Source organism: Marmota monax, unplaced genomic scaffold, assembly GCF_021218885.2.
Source record: "Marmota monax isolate L192 unplaced genomic scaffold, Marmota_monax_Labrador192_F-V1.1 WCK01_AAM20220418_F8-fsc00020, whole genome shotgun sequence".
Taxonomy (NCBI): Eukaryota; Metazoa; Chordata; class Mammalia; order Rodentia; family Sciuridae; genus Marmota; species Marmota monax.
The window spans coordinates 16,921,330-16,947,902 of record NW_026692912.1 but is presented as its reverse complement, the minus strand read 5'-3'; the positions used below and the strand labels follow the sequence as shown (position 1 = coordinate 16,947,902).

The window sequence follows — 26,573 nt, the reverse complement described above, 5'->3', positions numbered from 1 at the left end:
GTGAATGAACACCTGGTGGTGGCTGCCAAGAAAGGAGTTTTTCAGAGAAAAAGGCCCTTTGCTGACCTGGCTTGGCAATCTCTAGACGTGTTAATGAGTGTCAGTGCTTATTACCTTGTGAGGAGTGGATGCGGCCTGGCCTGGGAGGCATTTACCCCGTTTCCCTCCCTGCCAAGCTTCTGTTTCTGTTTAAAGCACACTAGGAAATTCCATGGTGTTTTCAGGGCTCCTCTGAACTATTGGGCTTAGATTTTAATTTTGTGGGGCAGGAAGGAGCAAATCAGTGACTCCTGGCTCCAAAGAAAAGCCACTACGTTTATCAACTTCTTGGCAGTTCAGTGACCTTTAGGGCCTGAGGAAGGGAGGAAAATGTCACTCTTTATCTGTACGTACCCTAGATTTCAGGAGGGAATAAAGAGTTTAGAGTCCTGAATGTTTGCCTTTTCTCTTCCCATTTTTTTCATTTTCCTTTTCATTTCTCTTTCCTTTCCTTCTAGGAGGCCACCAGCTCCCCAAGCTGTTCTTTGTTATGTGCTCATATGTATGCGCATGCATTTGAGCACATTTCACATGTATCGTAGAGTAGAAGGAACACTGGCTCGTGGAACCAGATTCAAATTCTTTCTCTGACATGGTCTAACAGCCTGGGCAAATTATTTGATTTCTTTAGCCTCCGTTTTCTCTTCCATCAAATGGGTATGATTTTTAAAAGGAAACCCTCTCTTCCTTGGGAATTGTAAAGAGTCGGTCAGGCATCAAAGTGCTACAGGCCTTGATTCATCTGTATGTTATATCTGCAGATTGAAATAGCACATAAGCAAATAAGGTGATGCATTGGGAAATACAGAGGCCTTGCTGTCCAGCTGAGTCAGTACTTAGTGCCACTGCTTCTTGGCCACATGACTTTTGACAGGTTGTTACCTTCCTGACTCTTGGTATCCCTCTTTCTCTACAGGGGTGCTGTGAGAATTAGGATAACTGATATGTTAATAGTGGGGCCGTGGAAAGAGCACAGTGACTGGTGGCTATTATTTTGTTGCCATGAGCTGTCAGTAAGAGATGAATGCAGAGCATGGAACACAATTCCTGGCATGCGCAGGTCCCCTGCAAATTCAGCTGTGGCTTGGACTGTTCTGTGACCATAGGAGTACACTTTGCAGAAAAAGCAACTACATGAAACTCAGCAGTTATCATTCAGTTTATAATATAAACTATTAAGATGTAGCTTTTGGTTTGATTGCAACTTCACACCTGCCTTTCAAAAAAAAAAAATTTTTTTTTTTTAAATGCTGCCAAAATCATACTTGAGAGTACATTGAACATAGCCCCGGGACCCATGTCAGTTGTGCCACTCACAGGGGGAGGAACTTTGACGCTTTTTGCCCCAGTGCTGGGGGTGGAATCCAGTGCCTCGCACATTCTAGACAAGCACTCTGCCACTGAGCTACAGACTCAGGCAGCAGGATTTCAGAGAATGTGCTCATGTGAGACATACCAGGAAAAGAGCAATAGGTTGATGGTAATCTACATTTTAATAGCAAAAATTATAAAAGGACAGTCTCTTTAGCTTCCAGCTTTGCTTTGAAAGTCAGTTGTTTGAATCCTTCATCTCAGAACTCTATTCCCTTTATTGACATAACCATCAAATTGCAAATGTGGTAACTTGCTTTTAATTGCCCCACATTTATTGATCATTTAGTGCAGTCAGGTATTGTATAAATTCCTTAAACATATCACCTGACTAAATCCTCACAACACAACTGTGCAGCACTATCCCCATTTCATAGATAAGAAACCTGAGGCTCAGAAGGAAATAACTTGCTGGAAGTTACACAGTGCAGAGGCCAAGGCTTGAATCTGGTGGCTTCCTTACAGAACCCATAGTCTTAATCACCATGTGAATGCCTGTCTTACTTTCTGTGTCCACTGTGAATTAATTCTACAGTAATTAATCATGATAATTTTACATAATTGTTATCATTGCCATCATTATTGTTATTCCCCTCACACTTCCTTGAACAGACTTCAATTTGCTTACGTTGGGCTTACATTGACCGTCTGGGCTTAAGTTGACATCTGCTGTAAGGCTGGCCTCCCAGTGGAAGGGATCCAGACTGTCATTTCATTCATTCTCCAGCTAATGAGCATGAGGCTCACGTCAGGCTCTGTGCTGGGCACTGGGGACAAATAGGATATGACTTTGTCCCAGTATAAGGCCATAGAAAAAGTTCACTGGGTTCTGATTCTTTTATACCATGAGTGTCACCTAACTGACCCCCAAACCCTCAGCACAGTCTATTGGAGCAGGCCAAAAAAGGGAGGCAAGAGCAGTGCTGAGGGTGGAACCTAGGGCTTTGCACATGCTGGACAGTGTCCCACCTGGCTTCCCAATCAGGTAAGTGCCTGAGCACTCTTCAGAACCATCAAATTGCCAGGGCCAACGCTTGCCCCTAGTTCTATGGCCTGGATTGGAGTCCTGCTTTTTTGTCACTAGCTATTTAATCCCTTCCCTGGATAGGCAGAGTCATCTATGTTCAGGCTGGCATGATTTAAATGAGTTTTAGTCAGTGTTTTTTTTAATATTTGAGGGCAGAAACATCATTGTTTTCACACAGTCAACTCTAGAAAGTAAGACTGTATAAAATCATCTTAGCTTTAGGGGACACCAAAAGTAGAGTGATCTTCATACAGACCCCACCTTGTGTAGGAAAGTATATCAGAAAATCTAGAGACATTGGATTTTTAGGTTTATCCTTAGAGGGTATAAAATAAAAACAGTTTTTTAACAATCCTGAGCAAGACAAGAAAGTGGGCAGGGAGCCGAACACATCCACAAATCATATGCATTTTGGGGGATGTCCCCGGGGAGAGTTGCCTTGTTGTGGCACTCATTCACCATCATCCATGCACTCTTATCTTTTCAGGTCTGTTGTGATTTTTGTTCTGTGTTCTGGACATGGTACTAATGTGTTTATCAACTTCATTGAGGTGTAATTTATGCATAATAGAACATTCATTTGAAGTGTATGAGCAAATGAATAGGCAGAGTCATCTATAATCCTCCATGAAACTACCACCACAGTAAATACATAGAATATTCCTATTACCCCAAAAGGTCATTTCTTTTAGCAGACATTAATTTTGCACTTCTCATGTGCCAGGCACTTTTCTAAGTATTTAAAAAATGTTAACCCATAAGGTAAGTTCTGTTATCCACAGTTGGCAGATGAGGAAACTGAGGCATGGTAAGATTAAGTGACTTGCCCAAGTTTGTATTGCTGGTGAGGGGTGGAGATTAATTAGAATTCAGATGAACTGGCTTCTGGGTCTATGTTGTTCTCGTCTGGTTCTATTCCCTCTCATTCATTCATTCATTCATTCATTGCTTCCACCCAAGCCAAATATTGGGGTAGCCGCTGAATGTATAGAGATCTAGCTCCTTGATCCCAAGAAGCCCAGAGATTATGAAAGGAACCAAATACTCAATCAGATTCACTCTAGACACGCAAGTTGTTCAGATCTGTGAGTAACAGCCAGGGAACCCAGGCTGTGGAAAGCTCGCTGCTCCCTCCCCCAGGTTCTCCAAAGTGAGGTGAGCCACAGCTGAGCTCTAGGGACCATCAGAGAAGAAGAGGCAGGCAGGGAAGGAGCTGCTGTTCATTGAGTACCTGTTATGGGTGTTCTGGGACTCACATTCTCTTCTATAAACCTCACAACCACCCTGTGAGGCAGGGTCTATAATTGATCCCCATATCATGGATTGAAAACCTGAAATGTGTGTGAGGTTGAATATATTGAGTGAGGCTACCCACTGGGTAAGGGCAAACCAGAGGTGACGACCTAAGTTATAACCAATGTCCTGTCCTCTCAACTGCCCCCAAGCACCTCTCATACTATGCTACATAAAGCACTCTACCACTGAGCTACATGCCCATTTCCCCTTCCCTGGCCCCAAAAATAGGGGTCAAGTTAAGACTATGTGACAAAGCTTATAGGGAAAGACATTTTTGATTAACAATATTGATGGGAAAATGCCATTTTTTGCATTTCTCTGTGTAAGAAATGCCATTTGGAGAGCCGGTGTGCATGTCAGTGTGGTTTTTCTTTCTTTTTTTTTTTTTTTTTTTTTTGTTCCTTCATTCTGAGAAAAAGCTTATAGAGCCTGGTGGGGGAAGGGTTTGCAGCTGGCAGGAGCTTTGGCATATGTTGTAACTAAAAAGAGAGGGAATGTGTTGGTGGGACAAGCTACCGGAGAGCTGTCTCGGTGTGCTGCGGTACTAGTAAGTGTTTTAATTGGGTAGGATTTTTGGAGGACTATTTTGACATCTGCTCGTGTCTTTGCTGATTTTTCTTCACTTAGAGTAGGAAACACAAGCTGTGGATAAAATGACTTTAAAATAATTGGAAGTAAAGATATCTCTCTCAAAGACAAATTTGAGAGGGACACTTTTTAAGAAGTGGAAACTAAATTCCACTTCTAGGAATCCATCCTGAAGCACAAAGCTTTATCCTACAGATTTCATGACAATATTATATAGAATAATTTCTTTAAACCTGGAAATAACATTCAACCAAAGGGACTTGGCTGAGTTTGTCTTCATGCAGTGGAGCCCCCTGTAGCAATTAGTAATGATCTTCACAAAGCTTTGAATGGAGTGGAGCATTGCTTATACTGCAATCAGTGAGAAAATCAGAAAGGAGCAATAAGAACGATTTCAACTATGTTTTTAAAAGTAAGGAGGGAAGAGCATGGAAGGAAATACACCAAAATATGTTATCCAATTGAAGGGTCTAAGGTAATGGTAATTTTCTTTGAAATCTTCTTTCCCTCCCCTCACACCCCTCCTTCTTCCAGCCTTCTTTTAATTTGCAGTACTGGGCCTAGCAAATGCTACATAAAGCACTCTACCACTGAGCTACATGCCCAGTCCTTTTTAAAGTTGTTTTTTGAGATAGGGTCTCACTAAGTTGCCCAGGCTGGCCTTGAACTTGTATTTCTCCTGCCTTGGCCTCCCTTGAGAAACTGGGACTGCAGGTTTGCACCATTGCACCCAGCACACCTTTCCCATTTTTTTGTAGTAGGTATGTATGATGTTTCAGATACAAAAGGCAGGCCTGATTTTGCAGAAGAGAAAACAGATCCCGAGAGCATTCATATAACTGTATGCACCTCACAGCTACTCATTCTGAAGCCTGAGCAGAGGATTTAGGATCTCTTCAGAGAGGGATAAACTTTGGAGTCAAGACTATGCTTAAAGCCAGCTCTGCTGCCACTCACTGGCTATGGGGCTTTGGGCAGTTTGTTTGCCTCTCTGAGCTACCAGTTCTTCACCTTTACCAGGGACATGGTAGTATCTCCCTCACAGCATGGTTAAGATGAAGTGAGCTGGCACCCAGTAATCATCCAGCTTCCTTCTCCTCCAGCACTTCCCACTCCACAGCCTCAGTGTGAGTTTTTCTTGCCTTTCTTCATTCTCCTTGTTGCCTTGAGTCTTTCAGGGACAGGGTACCATCCGGCCAAACCAGCCTCTGATTCTTTCCTTGGGAACACTGAGCTTTAGGAACACCCTTGAACCCATGCCAGCCCCTTTGGAGAGGCTTTGCCACCAAGAGGGCAGCATTGTCCTACAAGAGGAAACTGTGCCACTGTAGCTCCTGCCTGGAGCCTGGTGCTAGGGGCATTTCGGTTACTAAGGGGACCCTGGCCTGCTAAATCTGAAGAAAGGGCCAGGTTTTTTCCTCTTCTTCAGCCTGCTTCCATTGTTGGAAAAGTAAACACTCCACACAGCTTAGCCGGCAAGTCCTCCAGCCAGGAGTGGGAAGAAATCAAAAGCCTGCCCCAGCCTAGCCATGGAGAGTCCACAAGGGCTGGTCTGTGCTGCTGGGGCCCCTCTGGGGACAGAGGAACAAGGCCCGATTCTGGTCCAGAATCAACATCCACTCACAAGGCCTTTCAGCCCCTGATGCTTCTCTCCAGTGGTCATTGCCTCCTGCCCCCTTCTGTTTGGGGCTATTTGGGAGGTCAGATGAGGCAAATAGGTGATTCTTGGTACAGGGGCCTCCATTTAAGTCTTCGAGGCCTGGCATCCTCAACTGCCTCTCTGATTCAGTTTCTGTGCTTTAGCATTCAAAATGAGAAGCAAATAGTTACCACCAAGAGAACGGAAGCATTTCCGCCCTTAAGCCAATGCTACTACAGCTCTTCTGTCTATAGCTATTGTATGTGTTAAATAATAATAATAGCCGCTAAATGGTAAATAATAAGCTGTACTATGGCTCTGCACTGTGTGTCCCTGACCTCTAATTCTCACACAGTCCAGGGGGACGTGAGAGAAGGAGAGGTCATAGCTCTTCCAACTTCTCAGATGAAGAAACCAATTAGACACACAGCCTTAGGCAAGCTGTTGCACTTCTTGGAGCCTCAGTTTCTCATCTTGAAAATAGGAATGGTGATATCTCACTACCAGGTCACTGGTGGAAATGAAAGCATCTGTGTGGTGATCCTTCATGAGCTCCAAAATGTGACATAGTGGAAAAAATGGTTGTCCATGCTATTTATTTAACTTCCTGCTGGTGCAGTGCAAGGCCTTCAACCTGCTGAGTTGCTGGCAGAGTGGGCAGCTAAGGAGCTGTGGACAGCTCTCTGAGTCTTGATGTTCTCCTCCATGAAACAGGGATTATGCTTTGTAAGACAAAAGTGCTGTACAACATTCAGTGATTGAATTATTATCAATCCCTTCACCATTTGTTGATAGCTGTTGGCCTATAAATAGGGCAGTAATTAATATGCATATTGAGGTTTAGTGGGGAGAATAAACTCAGATTAGCGATCTTGTCCATCCTCTGTGGATCTCAGCACGTGGTAAGGACTTGGCAGATGTTTTCAGATTGATCAATAGGTTTGTGGACTGGCCCCAGTGGCCCAGAGGAGTCAGATGGAGTTAGAGGCTCTGGTCCTAAGTGGAAGGCTTGCCCAGGAGTATTTTTTCAACCCTAGAAGGCTTCTGACCAGCATGATTCCACCCTCCTGCTAGGAAGAATCTCAGAATGTTTATTTAGGTACCAAGTGCTATCCTAGGGACTGGAGTTTAAATATCAGCCAATATCAGCACTTACCAAGCATGGATCACTTCATTAGGTAGGCACTGGTTATTAGCCACACAGTGGCAGTCTTTACAGATGAGCCCAGTGTGGGGAGGCAGGCAAAGGGGTGCCAGGGCTCCAGGGATGAGGGCTGAGATCAATCTTACTGAGGGTGTCTGGCGACAAGGAGGTGGATAGTGTGGTGCAGGGAACATGGGCTACGGAGGTAGCCAGTGCTATTCGACCTTCTACCACTTATTTACCTCATTTGTCTGAACTCATTTTCCTTGAGTTATGAACAATAAGGGTAATAACATCCACTTTGCAGAGTCTTGATAAGAATTAATTGTACTTTTAAATTGGTCATTTCCAGAGCATTAGCAAATGGGCTTTCACACCATCATATGTCTGGGTCGGGGTCTGGTGTTAAAGACATTCCCCACCTCCACCCCAGCCAGGGCCTTGGTATGCACACAGGTTAGCTCCTTCAGTTCCAGCCTTGCTGGCCAGATCTCCTGGGCAGTGCATACCTGGACAGTCATATGGTGCACTCAATAGGAAATTAATAATGAAATCAGTCCCTTACATATAGGGTTACCATATGTCCCGTCTTCTGCCTGTTGCCTTGGTATGATATGCACTCTTCTAAATTCACAAGTGTCCCAGTTTGAATGACAACTGATAGGGTCTTCCTACTTTGGGCAAAATAAAATAGACAATAGTTCTGAAGTTTAAAACCTGTGAGGAGCAAATCTGATACAAATGGGGAAGGAGGACTGAATGGTGGTGGGCTGGCAGGAGAAAGATGAAAATGGATTCTAGCAGTGGATTAACAGTGGAATTTGAACAATAAAAACTCATGGCCAGAGCCTTAGTAGCTGGGTTTTTATGGAAAATGGAACCAGACTGAAAGTGTGACCTTCCTAATTAGTGTTCAAGAGAAATGTGAACATATTCACACTAGGCCACATACCATATTCTTTACCCAAGAATGACGAAATCCAAAAGAGAGATGAGCAGGTTGCTTTTGGTAAATGAGAAGAAAGGAATGAATGTGGGTGTCTTAAAAGCCCTTTATATATCCCTGGAACCAGAGGTTTAGGTCTTCAGCTTATGTTTTAAAAAGTACACTCATGTGCATGCATGTGCACATACACAGAGAAAACAATGATAGGGTACAATCTTTCTCTTCTTAGCTGTGAGACCTGGGGCATGTTACTTAGGGTGGGTGAAACTCGCTTCACTCCTGGGCCTGGGGATGACATGCAAACTCAAGAGTTTTCACAGGAGTTAAATGAATAACAAATGCAAACCATTTATGGGCTGCCAGAGTACTAGTAAGCTTTGGTCAAATGTCACCTTTTCCTCTACTCCCCTCCCTGGAGAAGCAAAGAGGGAATATCTGTGTCCTGGTAGAATTTCAATGACTTTCTCTTCTGGATTTTGTTTACTTGCAGAAAGTCAGAAACATGGCCCTGGATGATGTTGTGATCCTGAATGTGGATACCAACACCCTGGAAACTCCCTTTGATGACCTCCAGAGCCTTCCAAATGATGTGGTAGGTAATGTGCTCTTGAGATCTGACTCCTGCTTGCTTGTGCCATGGAAATGAACATGACTTAGAGTGTGTGGGGGGAGAGAAGATAGCTGTGGTTTTCCTGTAGCCTAAGAACTGTGGTTTGTTTCTCTGTCTTCTCTGAAACAGGGTAGAAAGTTGTGAGGTAGTTTATTCTTTGAGTTTTATTTTGCTCTGATGACTTTCATCTGAAAGTCTGTGAAGTAATTCCAGAGTCTGAGCAACTTCTCTTCTGTGGGAGCCTGGGAAGGAGGGATGCCACCCTTCCCTAGCACATTGCCATCTCTAGAGAGCAGGGTAGCATCTTCTGAGTAACACCCAGATGGTGGGTAGGAGGGTTTTCAGTGTGTACAGTGTACAGTAATTCAAACCTATGTGGGTTCTATAGAATTGAAAGTGACTGGCTGCCATATTTGCCAGTTGACATCTGGCCATACTAGTATCTCACGTCAGCTCCTGTGGCAGCTTTGAAAGTTGACTTGTCTACCCCATAATCAACCCAAGGGAGAATATGGCCTCATAGGCAAGGGTGGTCTTCATGTTCCTGTGGTTCCATGTACCAGAATATCCATACATTCTTCTGGCTTCCAAAATGAAAGAAGCCCATGTTACTGGCCCTGTGCAACAGATCAGACTGGGTTTGTGTCTGGGAGTGTTTGACATGGTGGGTGGTGGTGCTCCATCTGTCAGGAGCCCCTGTGGCACTGTGCTTTTCTGAAGGGATTACTGTGTGTTGATGAATGATTTCAGACTTCTCTGCTTTTACCTTCCTGTGAGATTTGGGGATGGAATGTTATTTGTGTGCTATAAAAAAAAAAAAAAAATGTTTCCTTTGCAGCATCACTGAATAATGGCTACTATCATTGACCTGTTGCTCACTAGGTGCTGTGCTAAGTCCTTGTCATTGACCTCTCCTTTACTCTTTGCACCACTCTGAGGAAGGTCTCTTCTCCACTCCCAATATGCAAGCCCAACTCTTGAGTGCATAGAACCTACCCTGTTCCCGTTCCCTGGTCAAGCTCCTCTGTAAGGCATGGATCTCTCAAGCAGGGACCTTGCAACTGCCAAGTGAAATGTGGGAAGTGACTGACTGGGAGGCATATCAGCTGCCAAATAATGGCCAAGGGCTCTGACACAGAACAGGATGACTGTCAGCTCAGAAACCATGCAGTGTTCCAACTGACTCCATCTGCATCACTCTAACCCTGTACAGGTAAAGAGAAGGCAGAACTCTACATAGAGTACATTCCAGTAAGGGAAAACAGACATGTAAATTATATGTACACCACAGTGTAGCATAACAGGGACCACAAGGGAAATAGAAATCAGTCACAGAAAGGCCCAGGAGAGAGAGTAACAAACTTTGGGAGAGTTCAATGGAATCTTCCTGAAGATGACAGGTTTTTTAAATGATCTTTGAGGCTGTCTCAGGGAAGCGAAGGAACTCAAGAAAGTTATTTTCTATCTTAGCACTTCAGCTACAGGAGAGGTGCCAAGAGTACTCTTAGGATTATTGTGGTAAATTATAATGTTCACCCAATGCCTAGTACAGTGCTCATATGTTGCCAGTGGTCAATAAATGGTACCTGCATTTTTTAATAAAATAGTTGTTGATAATTACAGGCAAATTAGTAGATCACTAATACCCTCCTGGTCCTAACAGTTTCAGCCTGGGCATATAGGACTTCTTAACTTCAAGCTGGTTTGAAAGGGAATTGAGAATATTTTACAGCAGTGTTTCCCAGCATGGGGTCCCAAGATAGTAATGGGAAGGGAATGTGTGGTCCATAAGGCACCTATTGTATTTCAGTGGAATTCATAAGCTGGATTCTATAATGCTACATGAACTTTACAAGAGGAGAGATTCTGTCTCATCTTTGACACAGGACCTGCTACTTCCAGTGTATCAGCATGTCCACAGTTGACCCTACAATCTCTCCTTTTTGCCAGAGCTGCTGAAGGATTGAACAACTTAAACATTTTGTTAGTCCACATCCTCTTTCCCATCCCTCCTAAATGCCACCTGATGCACCCTCTTGTTTCTTCCTGCACTATTGCCAGCAGCCTACAAATTGGTTCATCTGATCCCGTCTTCCTCCCTCCAGTCCTTCCAGATGTACCAGAGTGACTTTTCTAAAAACAAAAATTAAACTATATATCCCTCTGACTTGAAATTGCTCCATCAATGAAAATTATCTGGGAAAAAAAAAAAAACTTTTAAAAACAAAATATTCTTCTAGAACTTCCCTCTACCTATAGATTCAAGGCAAGTTTGCTTTGTTCACTTTGGACTCACATAGACCTATGTTTAAATCCTGGCCGTGTGACTTGGGGCAAAATTACTAAAGCTCTCTTCATTTCTTCATAAGGTTGTTGTAAGAATTCAATGTGACGTATATAATCAAAATATCCATCCTGTTATCACTCTAGATGGTAGTTAACAACAAAGTACAGGTGTGAATGATGATAAGCACAGCATTTAAAGCCCCACTTCATGGTGTGATGCTCCTGGGGTTTCTATTTTATTGTTTTTTCATAGTTTTAGCTCTCTCCCTTCCCTTCTTCTAACCCTATATTAGTAGTTCTCCCACACTTAGGTATTGTTCCATGGCTTCATACTTTGCATGCAGTTTCTTTTGTTCAAAATATCCTATCACATCCATTAATCTCTCAGTTACTCTTCAAGACTTTCTCTAAACATTATGCTAAAAATTTTCCTTGACCTCTGCAAGGAAAGAGACCTATGTTGACCATATCTTTTCCCAAAGCCTTTTGTATTGCTTGTGTAATCACACTGATCTATTATCAGCATGTCCACAGTTGACCCTACAATCTCTCCTTTTTGCCAGAAAAAAAATGGCTTTCCCATTGAATTGTTACTTTTTGAGAGCATGAACCAATCCCTGTTTCCCAAAGATCTAGCAGCCATTGAATAGATAGATGGAAGGATGGAAAGCACATATGGGTTGGGTTATTTTGATAGATGAAATCTTGCAAAACATGGCATCCATGCTGGAAATTATATTAAAAGAGGTCTTGGTTCTGCTGATAGCCATGATGTAACAATTGGAACTGGATTAATCTTCCCACTATTAACTGTTGAAACTCTGGACAGGCAGATTGGATAACAGGCCATTCAGAGCTGTGATCCCAGAATGAGAGGAAACAAGTGATGTGAGACTTATCATTCCCCTGGCTTTCTTCCTTGAGGCATTTTCCAGACACCTGATACCAGAAGGGCGATCCTCAGCAAAGTACAACACTTTTATTGAGTTAGAAGGTTAAAATCTGAGTTTGTGAGTCAGAAAGAGTACTGGACAGGAGGGAGCAACATCACAGGAAAAGTTTCAGAAATCTGAATTGACTGACTTATTGAAGAATAATCTGCCCAAATGGAGGATGAAACTCCTGATCAAAGTCTACACAATGATTGGGCTGGGGATGTGGCTCAAGTGGTGGCGCGCTCGCCTGGCATGTATGCGGCCCGGGTTCGATCTTCAGGACCACATACAAACAAAGATGTTCTGTCCGCCAAAAGCTAAAAAATAAATATTAAAATTCTCTCTCTCTCTCAAAAAAAAAAAAAAATTAAAAAAAAAAAAGTCTACACAATGAACTATATTCCCTGAGCCCACACAGGCCTAGGAATCATTCAGGTTCAGACCAGTCAGAATAGAGACCTGGGTGATCACTGAGGATAAGCACTAGAGACTGGGAGGGTATAACTTGATAATAGGTCTAAATTAACTCTAGAGTGAAGGTTATTTTATCTCTGCCCAAACAATACATAAAATCAAGCCTTGAAAACTTAAGAGAGGGCTATAGGGGTGCTGGTAATGTGCTGGCTTTTGATCTGAGTGCTAGTTATATGGGGAAGAATTCAAGCTGGATATAATTTTTAAAATTATGGGTGAGTTAATTTTTATGTTGTTATGTTAAACGTCAATAAAATATTTTAAGTAATCCTAGTGATTCAGAAGGCTGAGGCAGGAGGATCACAAGTTCCAGGCTAGCCTCAACAACTTCACAAGGCTTACCTAAGCAACTTAGCTAGACCCTGTTTCAAAATAAAAAATTTTAAAAAGTCTGGGGATGTGATTTAATGGCAAAGCACCCCTGGGTTCAATCACCAGTACCAAAAAAAAAAAAAAAAATGTTTGAAACAAGTCTGTTTCTAAAGTCTCGAAAGGAATCAACCTAATGTACAAGAAAATTCAACCACTTGTCAAAATAAACTTTAAAAGAAGACAACAAACCCAGCATTCAACTCCTGACGTTATCAGTACTTAGCATCCTATTTTAAAAGTACAACACATGTTGAGAGTCTGGAATGTAACCTACCAAAAGAAAAAATAGTCAGTGTAAGCAGACTCAGAAATGACAGATGTGGTAGAACTAGCAGACAAGGAACTTGAAACAGGTATTATGAAGATTGTAAATATGTCTGTGGATTTAAAGAAAGACTTGAACTAAATGAGAGAAATAGAAGATATAGAAAGAACAAAAGGGAACCTCTAGAGGGAAAAATATAATATGCTGAATGAAAAAGAAAGTCACTTTTGGAACTAGGAGGAGATGAGACACTGCAGAATAAAAAAAAAATGAACTTGAAGACATAGAAATAAAAACTGTCTAATATGAAGCTGAGAAAGAAAACTGACAAAATAAACAGAACCTCAGTGATGCATATCACAGTCTCAAGAGGACTAATGTAGACCCAGCAGATGAGGAAGGTGAATTTTTACATGTTTTGATAAAAATAATAAACTCAGAGTTCTAAGAAGCTCAATGAACCTCAAGCATAAGGAACTCAAAAATAAAAAAGAAAGAACACACAAAGGTATATCATAATTTCTCGAAACCAGTGATAAAGAGAAAAGTTTAAAATTAGCTAGAGAAAAATTATTAGAAAAATTAGTAATCACAGCAGACTTCTTGTCTGAAATTATGTACATCAGAAGATAATAGAATGATATTTTTAAAGTGATGATAGAAGATCTTTGTCAACCTATAATTCTATATACAGTGAAAATATACTTCAAAAGGAAAGCAAAATTAAGACTTTTTTTTCAAACAAATAAAAACTGAGAGAAATAATTGTCAGCATATATGAGCTACAAGAAATATCAAAAGAAGTTGCTATTTTTAAACCCTGTCTCAAAACAAAAAGGGCTGGGGATATGTCTCAGTGGTTCAATGCTCCTGGGTTCAATCCCCAGTACTCCCCACCAAAAATAATAATAAAAAGAATACTGATGTGTATTGTTTCATAAATAGAAATGAAATATATGACCACAATAGTTCAAAGGAGAGAGTGGGGGAGAATAGATGTGTACTGTTTAATTAAAAGTCCTTACATTATATATAAACTGGTAGAATATTTGAAAACTATTTTTTTTTTTTTTTGGAACTGGGGATTGAATCCAGGGACACTTTACCAGTAAACCTAATCTGCAGCCACCCCCCCCCTTTTTTTTTAAATACCTTTATTTTTATTTATTTTTATGTGGTGCTGAGGATAGAACCCAGGGGCTCACATATGCTAGGCACATTCTCTACCACTGAGCCACAACCCCAGCCCATCTGCAGCCCTTTTTATTTTTTAATTTTGAGACAAAGTCTTGCTCAGTTGCCCAGGCTGGCCTCTGATTTGTGATCCTTCTGCCTCAGCCTCCCCAATAGCTGGCATTATAGGCATGTGTACCCAGTTGAAAGTACACTGTATTGTTAAAGATGTATATTGTTAATCTTAGAGAAACCACGAAGAAAAAAGAGAGTATATGTCTATGTTATATGTATATCTATATTTCTGTCTTCATACATGTAATAAGCTGATATTAAAGATCCAAAGAAATTTTGGTGGAAAAATAAAGGACCCAAACACAGATAAAACATATAGAAAAGTTAGTATGATGATAGATTTTTCCAGCTGTCTCAATTATTACATTTAATATACATCATCTAAATACTCCAATGAAGAGATTTTTAAAAAGCAAAGACCTAATTGTATGCTATGTATAAGAATTTCATTTCAAATATAAAAATTCAAATAGATGAATCTGTATCACTAATCGAGAGAGTTGGTGGAGAGAAAAGACAAGTCTTCCTCATAGAAAAAGTTCAAATATCTATAAAGTCTATTTTTTCCAGGAGAGTATTTACACTTAGATGTGGACTGTACTTAGTGTTGACTTCTAAAAAAATAGAATATGTAAAGGAAGAATAGTAACTTTAGGGGAGAAACAGCCACTGCCTTACCCAAGCAATCAAGTTTAACATCACCAGTAAGGTCATGTGATGTCATGTAACCCCTGATGTCATGTGATGAGAAAGATACTTTACCTCTTCCATAGTATTCTTTTCAAAAATCTGTCCTAATCATGACAGAAACTTCAGGGAAACTCAAATTTGGGGACTTCCTACAAAATATCTGACTATTATGTCTCAAAATGGCCAAGATCAAAGGAAAGACTGAGAAACAGTCATAGATTAGAGGAGAATAAGGAGATGTGACTTATAAATCTGAATTGAATCCTGAGATAGAAAAAAAATTACTTTAGTGGAGAAATTACAAGAGAGACTGAAATTCAGTTAATAACATACCAACTTCAGCAAGACTTTGTCTCAGCTTTGTCAAATGTCCAATGGTGGTACCAGATAGAGGAAACTGAAAGTGAGTGAGGAGCATATAGATAACTTTTTATACTATCTTTGCAACTTTCTATAAATCTAAAAAAGTTCCAAAGTAAAAGTTTATTTAAAACTCGTAAAAGGATGTAGGGCACAGTGGTGCATGCTTATAATCCCAGCGGCTCTGAAGGCTAAAGCAGGAGGATTGCAATTTCAAGACCAGCCTGGGCAACTCAGTGAAACCCTATCTCAAAATAGAAATAAAAGGAGCTGGGGGTATAGCTAAGTGGTAGAGCACCTCTGGGTTCTATCCATGATAGAATGTACAGACATTCACACAAAAGAAAATAAGGGGGTATTATGAATGTCTTTATGTCTATGATTTTGACAAGTTAGAGGAAATGAATATACTCCTTCAAATATACAAATTACAGAAAATGACTAAAGGATTTTTCAAAAATAGCATTATTTCTATTAATTTTTTGAATTTGTAATTAAAACTTTCCCACAAAGAAAATTTCAGGTCTAGATAGCTTCACTGGCTAATTCTGTCAAACATTTAAGACAAACTGGTATAATCTTCTACAAACTTTTTCAGAAAATAGAGGTAAAGGGATATCTCTCAACTTATTCTATGAGATCAGCATTACCCTGACATGAAAACCAAAGAATTTATAAGAAAAGAATACATAAGATAATATGCTTCATATGCAAAAATGTTTAATAAAATATTCATCAATTGAATCCAACAACATATAAAGAGGATAGATAATGCACCATGATTAAGTGAATAGATTGGCTAAATATTTGAAAAAACGTGTAATTTGCCATATTGGTAGACAAAAAAAAAAAAAAAGAAAGAAAAACTGTAGCAAGACATACACAAAAAAAGTATTTTAGAAAAAAATTCAACACCCATTCATCTAAAGCTCCTAGCAGACTGGAATCCTCATTTTAATAGCAGCATTATACATACTGGAAGGTACCACATCAAGAACAAGACTGACTGCTTTCCCCTGGAAGATGCCACCAGCAAAGAACATGTAAACTCTCTCTCTTCAACATTGCACTCGAGAGTCTAACCCATTCCCTAAGACAAGAAAAAGAGATGAAAGCCCTAAATATTAAATGAAGTAAATAAAATTATCTTTACACACTTCATAATTATGTATATGGAAAATCTTAGAGTCTCGCAAATGAATGTAACAACAGGTGCAGGTTAAGGTCAGTATATAAAATTGAAACGTATTTCTATATGCTTGTAATGAGCAATTTAAAAATGAGATTTTTTTAAAGTACCATTTAAAATAGCATACAAAACACAAAATACTTAGGAATAAATTTAACAAAAAAATGTGTAAGATTTGTAAGCTGCAAGCTATAAAACACTTGAGAAAAAAAATTGAAAGACCTAAATACATGGAGAGATATTCCATGTTTTGGATTGGAAAACTAAATATTTTTTTACTCAATATTTTTAAGATGTTAATTTTCCCTAAATTGATCTATAGATTCAGTATAATCCCAACCCAAATTCCAGATGGCCTTTTTTTTTTTCTGAAAACTTGACAAGCTGGTTCTAAAATGTATATGAATATGCGAAAGAACTAGAATAGCCAAAACAATGTTGAGAAGGAAGAATAAAGCCTTAGAACTTACATTACCTGCCTTCAAGCCATACTACAGACTTTACTGCAATCAAGACAATGTAGATAGACATCTAAGTCAATAGGTTCAAATAAAGAGTCCAGAATTAGACCTATAAGTAAATGAACAATTGATTTGCAACAAATGCACCAAAATAATTCAACAGAGAAAGGAGAGTTGAGTTTTGTTGGGGTGGGGGTGGGGTGTTCCAACAAATATGTTCAAGCAACTGGGTTATCAATATGGAAAAAAAATGAACTTTGACTTTTATCTCATGCAGACATTAGCTCAAAAAGCAGAAGCAAAAACTAGGAAAACATGGAGGAGAAAATCTTCTTGAATTTGGTGTAGGCAAAGATTTCCTAGGACACAAAAACACATCATAAAAGAAAAATTGATAAATTGGACCTCACAAAAGATAAAATACTCTTTCCAAAGGCAGCATTAAAAAAGAGAAAGAAAGAGAGAAGCTACAGACTGAGGAAAAAATAGTACTAATAGTTAAATCTCAGAAACTCAATAATAAGAAAGTCCAATTAAGATAGACCAAAGACTTGAAGAGCCGCCACACACACACACACACACACACACACACACACACACACACACACACATTATTTAAATAGCCAGCAGACACATGAAAATATACTCAGCATCTTTAGTCAGAGGGTACAAATTAAGACCACCTTGAAGTACTATTCTGTACCCACTTATATGACTTAAAAAAACAAGAATTCTATATAAATGTACGTCTTAACCATATGTTTATATGTGACCATTCTAGCTACTAGGTATTTACCCAAGAAAATGAAGAGTTATGTACATTCTTCTTCTTTTTAAAATATTTAATTGATTTTATTCTTTAAATAAATGACAGTAGAATGCATTACAATTCTTATTACACATATAGAGCACAATTTTTCATCTCTCTGTATACAAAGTATGTTCACACCAATTCATGTCTTCATACATGTACTTTGGATAATGATGTCTATCACATTCCACCATCATTGCTAACCCCCTGTCCCCTCCCTTCCCTTCCCACCCCTCTACCCTATCTAGAGTTTGTCTATTCCTCCCATCCTCCCCCTCCCTACCCCATTCTATGTCAGTAACCTTATATCAGAGAAAACATTTGGCATTTGTGTTTTGGGGATTGGCTAACTTAGCATTATCTTCTCCAACGCCATCCATTTACCTGCAAATGCCATGATTTTATTCTCTTTTATTGCTTAGTAATATTCCATTGTGTATATATGCCACATTTTTAATCCATTCATCTACTGAGGGACGTCTAGGTTGGTTCCATAGTTTAGCTCTTGTGAATTATACTGCTATAAACATTGATGTGGCTATGTCCCTGTAGTATGCTGCTTTTAAAAGTCCTTTGGGTATAGACCGAGGAGAGGGATAGCTTGGTCAAATGGTGGTTTCATTCCCAGTTTTCCAGGGAATCTCCCTCCATATTGCTTTCCAAATTGGTCGTACCAATTTGCAGTCCCACCAGCAATGTATGAGTGTGCCTTTTTCCCCACATCTTCCGCCAACATTTATTATTGTTTGTCTTAAAAAATAGCTGCCATTCTGACTGGAGTGACATGATATCTTAGAGTAGTTTTGATTTGCATTTCTCTAATTGCGAGAGATGATGAACATTTTTTCATCTATTTGTTGATTGATTGTATATCCTCTTCTGAGAATTGTCTGTTCATGTCCTTGGCCCATTTATTGATTGGGGTTTTTGTTGCTGTTGCTTTTCGGTGCTTAGCTTTTTGTGTTCTTTATATACCCTAGTGATTGGTGCTCTATCTGATGTGTGAGAGGTAAAAATTTGCTCCCAAGATGTAGATTCTCCATTCACCTCACAGATTGTTTCTTTTGCTGAGAGGAAACTTTTTAGTCTGAGTCCATCCCATTTATTGAGTCTTATTAAGAAAGTTGGGGCCTAATCCCACATGATGAAGATTAGGGCCTACTTTTTCTTCTATTAGAAGCAGAGTCTCTGGTTTAATTCCTAGGTCCTTGATCCAATTTGAATTGAGTTTTGTGCATGGTGAGAGATAGGGGTTTAATTTCATTTTGTTACATATGGATTTCCAGTTTTCCCAACACCATTTGTTGAAGAGGCTATCTTTTCTCCAATGCATGTTTTTGGCACCTTTATCTAATATAAGATAATTGTAATTTTGTGGGTTAGTCTCTGTGTCCTCTATTCTGTACCACTGGTCTACCAGTCTTGTTTTGGTGCCAATACATGTTGTTTTTGTTACTTTTGCTCTGCAATATAGTTTAAGGTCTTGGTATAGTGATGCCACCTTCTTCACTCTTCCTGCTAAGGATTGCTTTAGCTATTCTGGGTCTCTTATTTTTCCAGATGAATTTCATGATTGCTTTTTCTATTTCTATGAGGAATGCCATTAGGATTTTGATCAGAATTGCATTAAATCTGTATAGTGCTTTTGGTAGTATGATCATTTTGATAATATTAATTCTGCCTATCCAAGAGCAAGGTAGATCTTTCCATCTTCTAAGGTCTTCTTTGATTTCTTTCTTTAGGGTTCTATAATTTTCATTGTATAGATCTTTCACCTCTTTCATGAAGTTGATTCCCAAGTTTTGTTTTTGTTTTGTTTTTGTTTTTGTTTTTTTGAGGCTATTGTAAATGGGATAGTTTTCTTTCTGAGGATTTGTCACTGATATACAGAAATTCCTTTAATTTATGGGTGTTGATTTTATTTCCTGCTGCTTTGCTGAATCCATTTACTAGTTCTAGAAGTTTTCTGGTGGAACTTCTAGGTATAGAATCATATTGTCAGCAAATAGTGCTAATTTAAGTTCTTCTTTTCCTATAGGTATCCCTTTAATTCTTTCGACTGTCTAATTGCTCTGGCCAGTGTTTCAAGAACTATGTTAAATAGAAATGAAAGAGGTCATCCCTGTCTTGTTCCAGTTTTTAGAGAGAATACCTTCAATTTTTCTCCATTTAGAATGATGTTGGCTTGAGGCTTAGTATAGAAGCCTTTAAGATGTTGAGATATGTTCCTTTTATCTCTAGTTTTTCTAGTGTTTTGAACATGAAGCAGTACTCTATTTTGTTCAAATGCTTTTTCTGAATCTGTTGAGATGATCATATGATTCTTATCTTTGAGTCTATTGATGTGATGAATTACATTTGTTGATTTTCTTATGTTGAATCAACGTTGCATCCCTGGGATGAATCCTACTTGATCATGGTGCACGATTTTTTTGGTGTGTTTTTGTATTTGATGTGCCAGAATTTTATTGAGAATTTTTGCATCTGTGTTCATGGGAGAGATATTGATCTAAAGTTTTCTTTCTTTGATGTGTCTTTGCCTGGTTTTAGAATCAGGGTGATATTGGCCTCATAGAATGAGTTTGAAATCAGGGTGATATTGGCCTCATAGAATGAGTTTTGGAACCTCTTTTTCTATTTCCTGAATTAAATTGAAGAGTGTTGGTATTAGTTCTTCTTTAAAGGTCTTGTAGAACTCGGCTGTGTATCCATTCGGTCCTGGGATTTTCTTGTTTAGTAAACTTCTGATGGCATCTTCTATTTCATCACTTGATATTGTCTGTTTAAATTGTGAATATCTTCCTGATTCAATCTGGGCAAATAGTATGACTTAAGGAATTTGTTGATGCCTTCAATATCTCCTATTTTATTGGAGTACAAGTTTTCAAAATAATTTCTAATTATCCTCTGTATTTCTGTAGTGTCTGTTGGGATGTTACCTTTTCATCATGTATGCTGATAATTTGGTTTTCTCTCTCCTTCTCTTTGTTAGCGTAGCTAAGGGTCTGTCAATTTTATTTATTTTTTCAAAGAACCAACTTTTTGTTTTGTCAATTTTTTCAATTGTTTCTTTTGTTTCGATTTCATTGATTTCAGCTCTAATTTTAATTATTTCTTGCCTTCTACTGCTTTTGCTGTTGATTTGTTCTTCTTTTTCTAGGGCTTTGGGATCTAATGTGAGGTCATTTGTTGACTTTTTCTTCTTTTAAGGAATGAGCTCCATGCAATGAACGTTCCTCTTAGAACTGCTTTCATAGTGTCCCAGAGATTTCGATATGTTGTGTCTATCTTCTCATTTAATTCTAAGAATTTTTTAATCTCCTCCTTGATGTCTTCTGAAACCCATTGTTCATTCAGTAGCATATTGTTTAGTCTCCAGGTGCTGATGCAGGTTGAAATATTCTGTATTTATCAGTTAATTCTAAGTTATTGATTGTAATATTGAATTCTATAGTTTCTTTATTCAAATTTTGTTTGGAAGATTTATCCAGTGGTGAGAGAGGTGTGTTAAAGTCATCCAAGATTATTGTGTTGTGGTCAATTTGACTCTTGAACTTGAGAAGAATTTGTTTGATGAACATAGTTGCACCATTGTTTGGGGCATATATATTTATGATTGTTATGTCTTGTTGGTGTATGGTTCCCTTGAACAGTGTGTAATGTCTTTATCCCTTTTGATTAACTGTGGCTTTAAGTCTACTTTATTTGATATGAGGATGGAAACCCCTGCTTGCTTCTGCAGTCCATGTGAGTGGTATGATTTTTCTCAAACTTTCACCTTCAGTTTGTGTTTGTCTTTTCCTATCAGATGAGTCTCCTGGAGGCAGCATATTGTGGATCTTTTTTTTTACCAAAAAAAATCCAATCTTCTAGCCTGCGTCTTTTGATTGGTGAGTTTAAGCCATTAACATTTAGGGTTATTATTTATACATGGTTTGTATTCCCAGCCATATTTATTTATTTTTATTCTTTAACTTGACTTAATTTTATTTTTTGATTAGTTTTTTCTTTATGGTACTACCTCCCTCTGCTGATTTTCATTTCCTCTTCATGAAATATTTTTCCAAGGATGTTTTGTAGTCCCAGTTTTCTAGCTATAAATTCTTTTGTTTATCATGGAAGGTTTTTTTTTCCACCTTCAACTTTTTTTTTTTTAACTTGTGGTTGTGGTGCTGGTGATTGAACCCAGGGATTTATTCATGCAAGACAAGAACTCTACCAACTTGGCTATATTCCCAGCCCTAGTTATGTACATTCAAACACATGTATATATTTTGAGCAGCTTTGTTCATAATTGCCCCAAACTGAGGACAGTCTAAATGTCCTGCAACTGTAGATGTATAAGCAAGTAGTGGTATGCCTATGAAATGGAATACTGCTCAGCAATAAAAAGAAACTGATTACTGATGTGCTGAACAAAATGGATGACTGTCAAATCCATTATAACTGAAGGAATCCACATATATGACATCCTGGAACCCGCAAAACTGTAGGGATAGAAATCAGAGGTGTGTTTTCCAGGCCTATCAAGTGGCACAGGGGAAATTTAAGGAATGGTGAAACTGTTCTTCATCTTGATTGTCTTGGTGGATATTTGTATGCATCTTTTGAAATTCATAGAACTATTTACCAAGAGTGGTGAATTTTAATGTAATCATACCTCAATAAAGCTGACTTTAAAATGTTTCAAAGACTGACAGCACCAAACATTGTCAAGAACATGAAACAATTTATCTGGAATTCATCACTGCTTCTGGAAATAGAAATGTTATAGCCACTTTGAAAAACATTTAGCAGTTTTCTCTGAAGTTAAACATAGGTCTGCCACAATACCCAGCAGTCTTGTTCTCTAAGTATTCACCCAAGAGAAGTGAAAATACATGTCCAAACAGGTTTATGCATGCATGTTTATGGCAACTCTGTAGTACACAATCTGAAAACAGCCCAAATGTCAAGTGTTAGATGGGTAAACAATGTGTTATATCCCTGTTTTTTGTAACTAAGTCATTATTCCATAGTAACAAACTTGTGGCTCACAAAACAATATAAACAAATTTTAAATACCATGCACTAAGAAAAAAGAAGTCAAATCTTTTAAAAGATATGTGTTCTTTGGTTATAAGCTATGACTTAATATAAGTTAATTTTTAAAAAGAATAGCCCTTAGAAATTAAATTTTTGTATCAATGGTTGTATATAAAATATGTTGACACCAATTCGTGTCTTCATACATGTACTTTGGATAATGATGTCCATCACATTCCACTATCCTTGGTAATCCCCTGCCCCCTCCGCCCCATCTAGAATTCATCTGTTCCTCCCACACTCTCCCTCTCTACCCCACTATGAGTCAGCCTCCTTATATCAGACAAAAAATTCACCATTTGTCTTTTGGGGATTGGCTAACTTCACTTAGCATTATCTTCTCCAACACCTTCCATTTACCTGCAAATGCCATAATTTTATTCTCTTTTATTGCTGAGTAAAATTCCATTGTGTATGTATGCCACATTGTTTTAATCCATTCATCCTCTGAAGGGCATCTAGATTGGCTCCACAGTTTTGCATTCCACTGTCATTTATTTTTTTTAAAATCAATTAAAAGAAAAAGTAAAGGGAAGAGAATGGAGGAGAAGGAGAGAAAAGACTATTCCAGTTTAGATGGATGTGGATCAAGTATCTAATGGAAGTTATGCTTTTTTAAAGGAGAGGGGCTGAAAAGAGTGTTGATTCTTGATTGCTAAGCTAAAGAAATACACCAGATCAAATCAGGCCAAAGGCAGTTTCTTCAGTCATAAAGGTTAAGGATTTCAAAGATAAACAAAGGGGAAATTTAAAAAATTGAGAAATGTACTGCTTAATATTTATGGTTTGCTCTGTATAATCATGCTTGAATAAGAAGCCATATATATAATTTGTGTTACATTGTATGTGCTTAATAAATCTATACTTTTTTTATACTTAAAAAAACGAAATTAACTCTTTAAAAGGTTTCTAATATTGAATAGCTTTCAGAACAGCTGCTGACTTCACATGATTTATGAACATAGATAAAGGATAGCTTTGGAGGCAAGATGGTTCTGGCTTTGCGCTAGCTGCCTAGACAACTTCCTCTCACAGTTTGTAATCTTGTCTCAGCTTTTTCTGTTCTCTTAAGGGGGAGTGGTGGTTGGCAAGGTTAATGCCTCTGCTTTGCTAGTTTCCATGAAACTTACAAATCTATTTTTTTACTGACAATATTGCATTGTTTCCTAGCTGTGGATTTTGAAGGAAAATTATGGCAAGAATACACTACTGTTTATTGACCTTAAAGGCCTGTTTACAGATTTCATGTTTATTGCAAGCCCTGACTAGAGTTTCTTCATGTCATGTTTCTCCAAAAGCCCAGAATCCTCAGTCTTTGGAGACATGCCAAGGGCTTCTGGATGCTGAGTGCCACCTTACCCTTGCAAGGGAAGAGTTCATTCTATCCCTGAAGCAGAGGAACAGGTACCCTTGTAGATTTGATCATTCTTTTGTGCTACACACGTATTGTTAGTATTCTCTAATGTCTCTTCATTTGATAGATATAATAGTCACAGAGATAATTAAGACATGATCCTTATCCTTGGTGAGATCACGGGCTGGTTAGTAGATGAGCTAATGAAAGGTTGGACTGCCATCTTGCCCCCATTCCTCCAATTCTAGCCCATCCCCCATGGAAGGCATATTTCAGAACATGAATATTCCTCCCTACTTAAAAATTTTTATTGGCTTCTGGGTGAAATTCAAGCTGCCTACCTCTCCTGCCTCATCTCTTGTCACTCTTCACTCATCTGTACTTTATTTATTTGTTTTTTTAATGTGATTTATTTTTTAGTTTTCGGCGGATACAACATCTTTGTTTGTATGTGGTACTGAGGATCGAACCCGGGCCGCACGCATGCCAGGCGAGCGCGCTACCGCTTGAGCCACATCCCCAGACACATCTGTACTTTATATTAGCAACTTTGCTTCCATCCACAGGAACCTCCAGACTTTTCTGGTTCAGAGTTCCCCAAGTGGGCAGATCCATAGCCAGTTCAGGAATGAAGATTATTTCTCCTTTATTCATTTAGACAAAATGTTTTGGGCATGTGCTCAGTGTATTTGTTGGGCCATAGGGCCCATGGAGACATATAAGAAGCAGTCACCATTCCTGGAAAAGGAGAGATGAGCTCAACTGCAGGTAGGAATGGAGACTGGAAGTGGTAATGAAAGTATAGTGTGTTGGGCAGGAGATGATAGTTTATACCATAGCTGGAGCATGGGGTATGTGGATGGGAGGGACAGAGGGTAAGACCAGATACGTAGACAGGAAAGAACAGATTGAGTATAGTCATACAGACAGGTTTGAAATTTATATTTTGGGCTATGAAGAATCAACTAAGACATTCAAGCCAGGGAATGATGTGATAAGATTCATGCTTTGATAAGTTCCCAGACCAAAGAAGAGTGCTGAATTCTATCCCCTATTGTTTCTCTGTAGTTCTTTCATAAAATCTGTTGGAAGCTTCCCTCTATGACAGATCTACTGATATTGAACTTTGGGTCAGGGAACAGTTTGCATAAGAGGATTCTATGACCCATGTCCAGTTATTCATTCTTCATGCTTTTAAGAAAAAGCCTGTAAGTCTCGGTTCTGCTTTGAGCTGCTCTCCATGAGTGTCCATTCCATGACTTGTACATTCCACTCAGGAAGGGAAGGAGCATCATGATCCAGTGAGCCTTGCCCTGAGCGTGTGTATATGATTTGTCAACAATCGAGGAGTTTATGGGAGTTTATGGGGCTTCATTAAAGATGCTGGGGCAGGAGCACTGTGGGACATCAGAAGAGACCTCAGCAGTAAACCACAGCTCCGAGCTTTGGAATGCAGTAAATGTTTAAGAGACTTCCTTCCTTTCATTACTGAATTTTACTTTACTTTTATACCAGTAAAGAGTTGTGTTTTATTGGTTGAAATTTCTTGATTCTGGTTTCCCCAGGTCTGTTTAAAAGCTACATTTTATCTTTGAGGATGTTTGGCTCATGGTGGAGGAAGTGCTGCCAGCGAATTCAATTAACTGGCAGAGCTCACAGATATTGTACGTGGATTTCTTTTTTTTCCTTCTTTTTCACAACTGCTACATAAACACAGCTGGGTTTAATATTTGTCCTAACAAAGATTTAACTTGAATCATTTTACTCCTGGTAATTAATGCTTGGAACCTCGGCTCCTTTTCCTTCGTTTGTAATCCTCTGCATTTCTTTACTCTAGCCATCTAGATAATGAAGTGTGCTCCTCTAGGTCTTTGCCCTGCCTTAAAACTGCTTAATATTTGGCCGCTCCCACTAGAGAGCAGATGCTTTTCTTTGCAAGAATTGAATTTCTGTCAGCTCTTTTATGCATCATGTGTTTGGAACTGTAAGTGGATCAAGTTGTTCATCGCAGCAGGGACACTGTGAAACACATCTATTATACACACTTCCTAGCCCCGCTTCCTGTTTCCCCCCCTCTCCCCTGAGGAGGTAGAGATGCCCAGATCCCCTTGGGAGATTTCTTGCTCTGTGTGGATGTATCCATGTGATCCACCGTGGATCCGGCCTGGCTGCTTCCATAGGCATGGAAATCTATATCCACTCAGCCCATGATTGTTGCCTAGCGCTTTTATCTTTGTAAACACCAAGCACTTCATTAACTCCCAAATAAGCACTGAGTTTGGGTCACTAAATAAATCCACTAGGCTCAGCATAACGAGTGATATTTCAGTAATTGATGCCCTAGAAAATGTTAATTGTTAATCCATTATTCTTTTTTATGCTA

The 26,573-nt window shown here is 39.0% G+C and overlaps 1 protein-coding gene across 15 annotated transcripts in view; it reads left to right on the top strand.

The window, feature by feature from the left end:
- Positions 1-26,573, top strand: part of Dennd1a (DENN domain containing 1A) — a 512,715-nt gene that overhangs the window by 322,440 nt on the left and 163,702 nt on the right. For all 15 annotated transcript variants that reach the window (XM_046451690.2, XM_058581714.1, XM_058581715.1 and 12 more), the window contains one exon: positions 8,541-8,642. In XM_046451690.2, coding sequence (XP_046307646.1) covers positions 8,541-8,642 — 102 coding nt within the window. The remainder of the gene's footprint in view (positions 1-8,540; positions 8,643-26,573) is intronic.